The sequence below is a fragment of the Amblyomma mixtum genome, chromosome 3, assembly GCF_055824585.1.
Source record: "Amblyomma mixtum isolate Tamu chromosome 3, ASM5582458v1, whole genome shotgun sequence".
In the NCBI taxonomy this organism is placed as follows: domain Eukaryota; kingdom Metazoa; phylum Arthropoda; class Arachnida; order Ixodida; family Ixodidae; genus Amblyomma; species Amblyomma mixtum.
This window is the reverse complement of record NC_143014.1, coordinates 292,989,572-293,001,006: the sequence shown is the minus strand read 5'-3', so window position 1 is coordinate 293,001,006 and position 11,435 is coordinate 292,989,572. Positions and strand designations below refer to the sequence as shown.

At 51.1% G+C, this 11,435-nt stretch overlaps 1 protein-coding gene and 2 non-coding genes across 3 annotated transcripts; all 3 read right to left on the bottom strand.

Annotated features, from left to right (window-relative positions):
- Positions 1-2,210: 2,210 nt before the first annotated feature.
- On the bottom strand, positions 2,211-2,334 carry TRNAL-CAA (transfer RNA leucine (anticodon CAA)). Its single transcript has 2 exons — positions 2,297-2,334; positions 2,211-2,256 (listed from the first exon to the last, which is right to left on the bottom strand). It is a non-coding gene; the product is annotated as a tRNA-Leu (tRNA).
- A 6,526-nt stretch (positions 2,335-8,860) lies between these two features.
- On the bottom strand, positions 8,861-10,185 carry LOC149355177 (uncharacterized). Its single transcript, XM_089577605.1, has one exon. It carries the CDS (start codon positions 10,183-10,185, stop codon positions 8,908-8,910), a length of 1,278 nt encoding a protein of 425 aa, XP_089433731.1. The 3' UTR covers positions 8,861-8,907.
- A 119-nt stretch (positions 10,186-10,304) lies between these two features.
- TRNAL-CAA (transfer RNA leucine (anticodon CAA)) lies at positions 10,305-10,428 on the bottom strand. Its single transcript has 2 exons — positions 10,391-10,428; positions 10,305-10,350 (listed from the first exon to the last, which is right to left on the bottom strand). It is a non-coding gene; the product is annotated as a tRNA-Leu (tRNA).
- Positions 10,429-11,435: the final 1,007 nt, after the last annotated feature.

Sequence of the window (11,435 nt, the reverse complement as noted above, 5' to 3'; positions counted from 1 at the left end):
GTTGCTTTCTTCTACCAAAAGTGACCGTGACTAAGCAGTGGTCACTAAATGACACTTGTTTCACTTCATACTGTTCACAGAAAGACGAAAACTCCGGCGACAGATCTATTGTGTCCAGTCGTGTGTGACTACTGCCTTGAAAATGCGTAAAATTCGGATATATGTGACCATTCAACAGGCCCATTACGTCCTCTAAGCTTCACTCGTTGGGGAAACTCCGCAACAAATGAGAAATCAGGTCTGTTACTGCATTTCCATTTGAACGATCCTGAGGGTCAAAAACTCAGTTGAAATCTCCCGATATCAGCGCTCGACTACATTCAAGAACGAAAGTAACTTCAAAAAATCCGCGATATTCGTTTTGTATCGTAGGAGTGTACAGGACAACAACCCTCACCGCGAGTGTTTCGTATCTGGTCACACACGATAAACCACCCCCTTGCACAAGTTACAATTGGTTCCTCTACTATGCCTATATTTTTCCTCAGGAAGAGACAGCATCCTGCCGACAAACCAGCCGCATGGCTTCCTCAAAGATTGAATCCCGACCGAAAACAAAGCACCATGTTATCTGTTTGCTGCTCATCCTCAACTTTTGTTTCTTGAATAGCCGCGATATCTAGATCTAACTCGCAGAACAATCGGTTCAACTGCACTTGCTTGCGCCTCGAGGCAAAAGCTCGGACGTTCAGAGTGCCAACTTTTGCCGGTGTCTTCAAATAAGCCATAGTGTAACATACAGCAAAGAAACAACAGTGACTACGGCTCACTGCTTCGGTCTCGCGTTGAGTGAGCGACAAGTACCGTGACAAGGCTAACTTGCCTATCTTGGGACCGTCCCCTCTCCAATGCTTTTCTAGCCGACGCTGTTCTCGTTCCTTAGCCGGTGTCTTTCCGTAGTCACGAGGTCGCTTAATTGGAGCTACTGTCGCATCCATCGGTGACTCGGAATCTTGGTCGACTGAAGTGACCTCCCTCGTTTGCTCCTCTGACGACGCAGCGGCATCCGCTTTCTTGTTAGTCGTTTCCGCAGCGGGGTCACCTTTTTGTGACTTATCGTCACCATGAGCAGGCAGGTCCGGCTGCTCGAAAGCAGGGCCCTTGCTGAGTCCTGAAGGGCGTTGGGCTCCGGCGCTCTCACGTTTCTCTTGGAAAGCTCGCTCTCGTCGTCTTGCGGTCGGACAGTCCACGTGGCCACATGTCCATACGTGCGGACGTATCCTTCCCGTTCGGACCCGAAGGAGCGACACACGCTGCACCTTGGAGTGCGGCAGTTGCGTCGAATATGTTCTGTCCTCTTGCACGGTAGTCATATCGGTGGCCGTCCAGGCCTCACCACTAACACTTTCCATTCGTAAAACTTCAACACGTGGGGCAAATCATCGATCGAGAGCCTCTCCTTGAAAACCATTCGCACCAACCGGACTATCAATCCGGCGTCTTCGAAACCCGGGCTGTTCCACTGCTCCCGAGTGAATTCTGTCACAATTCCGAAGTCTTCAAACGCCTTCTGCGCAGATTCCTTCCACACGCAGAAGGGCACTCAGTGCACCCTGACAACCAACTCACGTTTGTTAGGGTCAATGACCTCACAATAGCGTTTCTTTACTTCTAGTGCTTTTCCTGTTAGCAATCGTTCCTTGCCATCCGCAGTTTTCAGCTTCAACGTCCACACATGGGAGATTTGAAAGGCTCCAATGCCAGCCACGCAAGGTAGAACACCTGCCTTTTCCAAGGGCTCACGAAAATTCTGTATGCGATAAGCGCACCCGGCAATATCGCAGTGAAGGAACACCGCTGTCTTCATTGCGTCTGCCGAAGGAAGCGTAAGCAAAAGTAAGCGATGGCCCACTGGTGGGCGTCGCTCACCGAAACCTTGCCCAGACATGACCGATAACGAAGCGCGCTCCGAGCTCCTGACACTGCCAACATGTTTATTTTAGAGATATCTGGTACGATATTACATCCCGAAGACTGAAAAAAAAAACTTCTGTCAGAAGTGGAACTGGAACCCACGCTCACTTGCGTGGACCAGAAATCTCGTTTCGCCCATATATTACAGGCAATGCTATTCCACCTTGAGTCTGGCGCCTTAGACCGCTCGGCCATCCTGACTTTTTCTTTCTTTATTGTCGGCCATCCTGACACTGCCGTCATATTTATTTAGAGATATCTGGTATGATATTACACCCCATAGACGAAAAAACTAGTGTCAGAAGTGGGATTCGAACCCACGCCCACTTGCGTGGACCAGAAATCTCCTTTCGCCCACATATTACAGGCAAGGCTATTCCACCTTGAGTCTGGCGCCTTGGACCGCTCGGCCATCCTGACACTGCCGTCTTATTTAATTTAGAGATATATGGTACGATATTACATCCCGTAGACAAAAAAAGACTAGTGTCAGAAGGGGGATTCGAACCCACGTCCACTTGCGTGGACCAGGAATCTCGTTTCGCCCATATATTACAGGCAAGGCTATTCCACCTTGAGTCTGCCGCCTTAGACCGCTCGGCCATCCTGACTTTTTTTTTTCCTTATTGCCTGGCTTTGGCTCATGACATTGCACAACAAAAATACACATAATGCTATATACATACGACACTGTCGTGGTCAGCCAGCACGAGACTGGCTTCGTCAGATTAAAATTCCCGCAACATACACAACGGCTCTAGTCTTGAGAGCCACTCGGGAGGCTCCGCAGCTGCTTTTTGGATTGCAAGAAACCAGTCCATGCTTTCTCGAAAATAAATTCGGGCCGGTCGTGCGTCTTTGTCACAATGGTAGCCTGCCATTCTGGAGCGCCATATACAGTGGAGGCCCAAGAGCATTATGGGATCAAAAGGTGCCCCATCCTCATTATCAGTGCTTAAATAGCGAATTCCGTGCGCGTCAAGTGGTAGCTCTTTCTTTATGGTCCTTTGTAACACGTCCCAAAAATAAACCCCTTCGCAGCAGTGCAAAAAAACATGGTCTATTGTTTCAGGCTGTTTACAAATTAAGCAGTTCGATCCCCACGGTAAAAAGAAATCCTTTCCCTCTAGAAACTTTTTAACTGGTAACGTCCCGGTATGTAACTTAAAAAAGAAAGTCTTTACTCCTGGTGGCACCTGCATTTTCTTCACCCTTTTTAAAACATCCCCTCCCGGGCCTCCACTGTACAAGGCCCTGTACATGGGCTCTGGGAAAACAATATCACAAAGATCATTGTACAACTTTTTCCTTTTGCTTTTCCACAAATAATCGGTGGAAAAACGTGCCGAAAGAAACCGAACGCTTGCTACAATCTCTTTGTAGTAACCAAAAGTTCCACCAGAGAGCTCTTTTGTGGATACCACAAACTCCGGCAGCAATCGCCGCAGCTTCACTTGGCACACGGTGCGCAAGAACGGGTCTGTGACGTCGCGAAAAAAAAACAAAAAACGGTTCACCAGCTGCCTTAAAAAGAGGTGCCCTAGCCCTAGCCCCCCATCTTTTACCCGCCGGAACAGGTTCGTTCTGCTACAACGTTCCCATTCGGACGCCCATATGAAAACTGCAAAAATCCTGTGTAGCTTCTGAACGTTCACACGCGAGCAATGCGAAACCTGCATCACATACCAGAGTTTGCTAATAAAAAAAAGATTGCAAACTGTAGCTCGGGCGAAAATGGAAAGGCTGGTGCCTTTCCATTTCCCAGCTCGGTCACGTGCTTCTTTAGTTTGTTCTTTCCAATACTCCTCGCTATCGCGATAAGCATCGAGCGGAACGCCCAAATACTTGGCCGGGGTCGGCGCCCATGGTACGTTGGCGAAATGGTCCGGGTGGGATGGCCACCATCCATGCCAGAGCCCAAGGCACTTGGACCAGTTAACCCCGCTACCTGTGACTTCGCTGAACGCGCGTACACACCCGACAGCTTCACTTATGCTCCCCTGATCAACCGTAAATACTGCAACGTCATCTGCATAGGCCAGCAGTTTAACTTCAGCTACTTGTAACCTAAAGCCATTAATACTATTGTTTTCTATGATTTTCATGCACAGCGTTTCGATGTAAATACAAAACAAGAGAGGGCTGAGGGGGCAGCCCTGACGCACCGAACGCTGCACGCTAATGCCCCCCCCCCCCCAGACTCTTGACTCTTGTTAACGATCAGTCTTGTCGTGCAGTTTCGATACGCCAGGGCTACACCCTTACGGATAACTGAACCGACGTTCACACGGACTAAAACGGTAAACAAAATTTCATGGGAAACACAATCAAATGCCTTTTCGAGATCAATCTGAAGCATCGCTACTCGCCCGCCGATGTCGTCACAGCTTTGAAGCACACTGCGCGCTTTGTGAATGTTGGAAAAAATTGAGCGCCCTTTGATTCCACATGTCTGGTGGGGTCCAACAATATCCGATATCACTGTCTGTAGTCTTCGCGCAAATACCTTCATAAAAATTTTGTAGTTCACATTAGTGAGTGCTATCGGTCGATACGCTGTAACCAATTGTAATTTCTCTATATCATCCGTTTTAGGTATGAGCACTGTATGGGAGGTCCCAAAAGACGGAGGCAATACGTTTATTTCATAGGCTTCATTGAACATTGTACACAGCACTGAGGCAATTTCGTGCTTAAATCCTTTATAAATTGCCGCACTGAGTCCATCTGGTCCTGGTGATTTTCCTAGGTTTAACTGATCTATCGCGTGCTCTACCTCGCTGTGAGTTATTGCTAGTTACATTCTCTTTTTGCTTTCTTCGTCAAGCCCTGGCATTGCACCAAGAAACTGATGCGTAAAGGCTACTGCGTCTACAGGAGTCGATGAAAAAAGCCTCTGGTAGTATTCATTAAAGACTTCTTTGATGTGGTTAGTGTCTGCCGATAAGACACCCCCCCAATCTATTTTATCGATGTGATTTTGTGACGATTCCCCAAGTCAGCGGGCGCGAAGTACACCGCAGGCGCCGTCTCCGTGGCACCCAGCTGCACGGGGAAGAAGGGAAAGGGAAATAAACGCTCCCTCGCTTTTCAAGGAGAGGAGCCAGTTTGACTCCCGCCAGCAACGTGTACTGTCGCTTTACGGGCGCCCCTTCCCGCGCCCTCCTCAGGGCACGTCGGTGACCCGTTTCGGCATGCGCTTCCAAGCTCGCCCACTTACAATACTATAACAATTCTGGCGACGAGGTAAAAGTTTTCCGGCATCGCATCATCTGCAACCATGCCGACTTAGGGAGCATTGGAGCCATTCCACGGTGAAGGAGGAGCCTGGACAGAGTACTTGGAGCGAGTCAAGCTCTTCTTCGACGCCAACAGTGTTCCAGAGGAGAAGAAAAGGTCCGTGTTCCTGACATGTTGCGGGTCCAGCACCTACTCCTTACTACGGAGCCTGCTGACGCCTAAGACTCCAGATCAAGTCTCTATCGACGAGATATTCTCCGTGCTGTCGGGCCACTACATTCCTAAGCCTTCCGTGGTGGTCTGCCGCTTCAGATTCAACAGCCGCTCTCGTCAACCGGATGAATCTGTCAGCGACTACGTAGCATCACTGAAAAAGCTTTCAGCAAACTGTGAGTACGGCACCTTCCTTTCTGACATGCTGCGAGACAGACTCGTTTGCGGCATTAATGACGCGCCAATGCAACGGCGCATGCTTGAAAAGCCAAACCTGATGTTCGAGTCTGCAGTCAAGGTCCTAGTTGCAATCGAGACGGCGAAAAAAGACTCAAGCATGTTGATGCAAGGCCAGGGTATGGCCGAAGCGCAGCCAGTTCACAGTGCGATGCGAGCGCAAATGAAACAGACGATAAGTTGTTATCGCTGTGGAGAGCCGCACTACGCAACAGTATGCCAGCACGCAAAATCCCGGTGCAACGCATGCAGCAAGATCGGGCATCTGGCCAGAGTATGCCGCTCAAGGGCTACCGACACGAAGCAAAAGAACGTGTCAAGAAAGTACAATACGCAGAGGCAACAAAAGCAGCCAGTTCACAGCCTTGCAGAGAGTGGAAATCTTCCTGAAATCCAGTCACAGGTCTACGAGACGTGGCAGATGAAAAGCGACCAAACAATTCCTCCGTTTGTCGCAGTTTTACAAGTCGCAGGCAGACCTCTTAGAATGGAGCTGGACACGAGGGCCAGTGTCTCCGTAATGGGGGAGACCGCATTCCAACAGCGGTTTCCTGAGCTCTCAGTAGATCCATCAGACGTTATTCTGAAGAGTTATTGCGGAAGACTGACACCCGTTAAGGGCAAGGTTACCGTTCCAGTCCAATTCGGACGAAGAGAGGCAACACTGCCTTTGTTTGTAGCTCCGGACCAGTATCCAACTCTTCTCGGACGAAACTGGATCAGTGCGCTGCAGCTGAACCTCAATGACGTCCGATCCGTTGACTCACTTACGAGCATTGACGAGCTGCTGACTTGCTACAAGGACGTATTTTCAGAGGGACTAGGCACATTCAAAGGCCAAGAACACCAGAGAATGGGAAGGAAAGCACAGTCTAATCCGTGGCCGTTTCCGAAGAAACCATGGTCTAGACTGCATGTCGACTTTGGTGGTCCATTTCAAGGACACTACTTTTTCGTCCTAGTCGATGCCTACTCTAAATGGGTAGAGGTGGTTCCCGTTCATGCACCATCAGCGGACGCCACAATTCGATGCCTACGAAGCATATTTTCCACACATGGCATTCCTGACATCATTGTCTCCGACAACGGCACCGCATTCACCAGCGAGAAGTACGCTGACTTCTTGAGCAAGAACGGCATACGGCGTATTCTTATCCCGCCATACCACCCGGCATCGAACGGAGCAGCGGAACGCGTCGTGCAGACAATTAAGGGGAAGCTCAAGAAGGCAGCGCCTGGAGATTTCCAAACAAACATCGACAGGATCCTGCTTTTCTACAGAACAACGCCGCACGCGTTTACTGGGTCCCCTCCCGCTGAGCTCCTTATGGGCAGGCAACTGCAAACGCCCATTCAACGAATGCACCCCGGCCTTAGGGCGCATGTGGACTTCAAACAATTGAAGCAAAAGATTCGCTGCTGCAGCAACGCACGCAAAAGCTCTTTGCCTTCGTCCGGCGAGCCCGTATTTGTTCGAAACTTCCGACCAGGCCCAGCTTGGATTGCCGGAACGGTTCGCCATCACACAAGTTCTTCGTCGCTTCAAATACAGCTCGAAGACGGAACGCTGTGGAACAGACACGCGGACCATGTGCGACCGCGAAGGACCACCGGCGTTCTCTCCGACGACGAGGAGCCTCTTCCTGCACTGGCAGCGACAACGGACACGGAACAGCTGTGCCCACCTCGCTGCTCATTGAGCACCGAGCGTCTACAACAGCCTCGGCGCGGCAACAGCAGTCAAGTGCGGCCCCTTTCCACCCCCAGCTTCGTCGGTCTTCCCGGGTCCGGAAGCCTGTTATCTACTACGGACTATAGAGGCGTAAACAAGCGCCGCTCGACACCAGTGCCGTGCAGCAGGCTTCATAACAAAGGGAGGAGTGTGACGATTTCCCAAATCAGCGGACGCGAAGTACACCGCAGGCGCCGTCTCCGTGGCACCCAGCTGCACGGGGAAGAAGGGAAAGGGTAATAAACGCTCCCTCGCTTTTCAAGGAGAGGAGCCAGTTTGGCTCCCGCCAGCAACGTGTACTGTCGCTTTACGGGCGCCCCTTCCCGCGCCCTCCTCAGGGCACGTCGGTGACCTGTTTCGGCATGCGCTTCCAAGCTCGCCCACTTACAATACTATAACAGATTTCTTTCAGCGCGCGCTTTTTCTAGACCAAGAGCATGTTTCGATGGCGCTTCGCCAGCAGCTGTGTCTTCCGCCCTCGCCTTCACTAGTGCTCCGCGATAACGCCGTTCTTCCATAAGCTCTATCTTTTGTTTTGTTCTCCTGATAGCTTCTATCCATTTCCCAGGCTCTTTGCATTCCTGCTTTATCAGCGTATGAAGCAGCGCCCTTAGCTCAGCTTCGTCTTGTTTTTCCTTATAACGGATACATGTCGCCCTTTCTATTGCTTTGATTTTTAAAGATTCGTTACTTAGCTCCCACTGTTGCCAAATCTTCAGGTTCTTGCGCGGGTTTATTTTCCCTATTTCATCCTTTACTGCTCTGCAGTAGATATCGTCGTGAAGAAGCGTGTTGTTTAGCTTCCACATTTCCCACGAAAATGCCTTGCTTCGGTTCACACTTCCCAGGCAGCACTCAACTAAACAGTGGTCTGAGGAGACTCCCACAACTTCATAATGGTTGCAATCAGGGGCAAGGTCGACTGATGCGTAAATGCGGTCCAGCCGTGCATGGCTTGAGCCCTGGTAAAGAGTGAACTGCACTGCCCGCGCACCCTCAATAAGTTCAGCCACATCCTCAAGGTTTCCGTTCTCGATCATTCGCATCAACCTTCAGTGCTCCTGTCTCGAAACCCCCCGACTTGACTTATCGCGCGCATTAAGAACACAATTGAAGTCGCCTAATACAGTGAGCCGCCTCTCCGTGCAAAGGCGCTCTTGGAGGCTTTGGAAAAAGGCAACCCTTTCCTCAACCACATTCAGCGCGTACACGGTAACAATGCGCCACTCAGTGCCGTTCAGACAAAAATCAAGCGCAATACACCGGCCAGACACAGACGAGAAATAAGCCTGCACCTCTAGCCCCGGCATCTTCTTTACAAAAAGCACGCAGCCAGCCAATGTTCCCACTGCTTGACTGACGACAACATAAAATCTAGTCGTGAAACGTCGCACCATGCTGTCGGTTCCTTCGTTGCCGTCCACTTTCGTCTCCTGCACGGCCAATACAATACCTTGTTTTTTCCTTGCCGCCAGGCCCCTCACATTCAATGTAGCGACTCTAAAGGCGGAGGCGGGAGCCATTTTTACGCAAGAGGAAGGAACCAACAGCATGGTGCTTACCTTCCACGTCTAGCGCGCAGCTAGACGCCACTGTTGTCCGCCGGTATCATCCGGCGCAAGAACATCAGTCTTCTCGAGTAGTACCTTGTCTGCGGAGGAGTACCGTTTGTCGGCCGCATAGTTTGGGCGTAGCCGGAACGACGAACACCGGGCTTGAGTCGTCTTTGCAGGGGGCTCCTCGACGCCGGGTGCTACCAGTTTGTCCCCTTCGGGGCTGGCCTGGTCATGGGGACGCTCCGCCGGGGTGGTAACGGGGGGCGTGACGCTTGTTGTGCGGGCGCCGGTATTCTCGTGGTGGTCCTCGTTCAGGTCCTTTCCCTCGTCGACCACGGGCTCTGATGGGCACGCCCCGTTCTCTGACGTCTCGTTAGAGACGCCGAGGGAGCCTCCCGTCGGCTGTTGGCTCTCTGGTTCGTCGGCCGCTTTGCTGTCGTCACTGGGAGTCCCAAACGTCGCAAGCGTAGAAGCCGACTTGCCCGCCTCGTCCGTACCAGTGCCTGCTTCCTCCGCCTCGGTGATGTCCATGAGTTCCGCAGTATCGTTCGCCTTTCCGAGCCCGGTGGCTGACGCGTGGGTACGGACGCAGTCTGCGTCCACGTGTCCGTAGCGCCTGCACTGGGAACACCTGGGCACCTTGCAGTCGCGGCGAACGTGACCCGTGCCGTGGCAACGCAGGCACTGCATCGGTCGCCCAGGGACAACAACGAGGGCCAGCTCACCGGCTACTCGGACCTGGTGTGGCAAATCATCCACCTTAATTCCCGGCTTCAACTTCAGTAGCACGGTCCTGGTGGTCGAGCCTTTCTCCTTCATGCCTTGGACACGCCAACGCTCCCGCGTCACCTCCGTCACGTTGCCGAACGCCGCGAAAGCAGTCCGGATGTCGTCGTCAGCCACCCCGTGCAGCATCCAATGCAGGCGCAGCTTTACCTGCTGATCTTCAGGGTCGAAAATAATGCACCGGCGCCCTTTCACTTGTAGCTCTTTGCAGGCAGCAAGTTTCTTCGCAGCTTCTGAGGTGCTCATCGTCACCGCCCACACGTGGTTAATCTGATACGCCCCCAACGCCACGACGTCGGGGAGCGCACCAGCGTTGGCCAGGGCATCCCGAAAATCTTCCACCCTGTAGGGCCTCGCTCGCACGTCGCCGTGAAGAAACACCGTGTTAAGAACAACACGTCCTGTAGGCAGGGTAGGCAAAACTATCTCGTATTCCTTATCTGCGTCGGCAGCAAGCCTGTTTCCGCGACCAGCAAGTGCCGCTATCGCCGCTCCGCCGGAGCTCATGATCCTGCGTCCGTCACGCTCGGTGGCCGGAAGTAGAATCTCGGCCATCCTGACACTGCCCTAATTTTTATTTAGAGATATCTGGTACGATATTACATCCCGAAGACAAAAAAAACTAGTGTCAGAAGTGGGATTCGAACCCACGCCCACTTGCGTGGACCAGAAATCTCGTTTCGCCCACATATTACCGGCAAGGCTATTCCACCTTGAGTCTGGCGCCTTAGACCGCACGGCCATCCTGACTTTTTTTTATTTATTACCGACTTGGCCGGAAAAACGAAACACAAAAATACAATGACATGACAATAAAAGCACTGGTCAGTTTCTAGCTAGTGCACGATGATAAAATGGGTTAAATGATTCTAGTTGGTCGAGGACAGGCAACTACTCAGGTTGTGGAGCTCGCTGTCCGAAAACTTCCAGTGTGTACATGATGCTTTCGATGAAATACTGATGTGCAGGATGCACAACAACATGTTCATGCCTGACATCCATTCGCGTGCGCCATAGGCTATGCATGCAGAGCAACATTAGCAGGTCGCAAGGCACTTCACCTGGTTGTGCACATGGTAGGAAGCGTATTCCAAAAGGCGTCAAGGGTAACTCTTTTTTCAGGGTGCGCTTCAAGACATCCCAAAGAAAGACAGTGTCGTGACAATCGAGAAAGATATGTTCTATAGTTTCCACTTTTTTGCAAATTAGACATTCCACTGACCAAGGTACAAAAGGCCTTTGCTCTGCAACCATGGCTTCACTGGGAGGGTTCCAGTACGCAATTGAAAAAAGAAAGAACGCACTGAAGGCTTCATCGGCATTCTTTTGACCCTTTTTAGCACATCGCGTTCGCGCCCCAAAAGATATGCACTGCGATAAACATCGGAAACTCATCGATAACTCATCGGAAAATTTTGACCGAAGAATACGGACTGCTGCAACAACTTCTTGCAAGAAAGCACTTAACCCACTCCGACCTGCAGATATGGACGACACAACATAATCAGGCAGTGATTCTGACAATCGCACTTGTATAACAGTACGCAGAAAATCATTATCTTGACGCAAGAAAAAGAATCTAGTCCCTATCTGTCTCAGAAATAAATTTGATAATCCTAGTCCCCCGTTCCGCACCTTATGGAACAGATTGCATCGGCTGGTACGTTCCCATGTTGACGACCAAATAAACGTTGCAAACACTCTGTGCAACCTTTGCACTGAAGTCCTTGGCAAAGTTAACGCTTGAAGAACATAAA

Bases quoted from the DNA above. Each gene is read 5' to 3' on its own strand.
- LOC149355177 (XM_089577605.1), bottom strand. From the start codon at position 10,185: ATGAGCTCCGGCGGAGCGGCGATAGCGGCACTTGCTGGTCGCGGAAAC.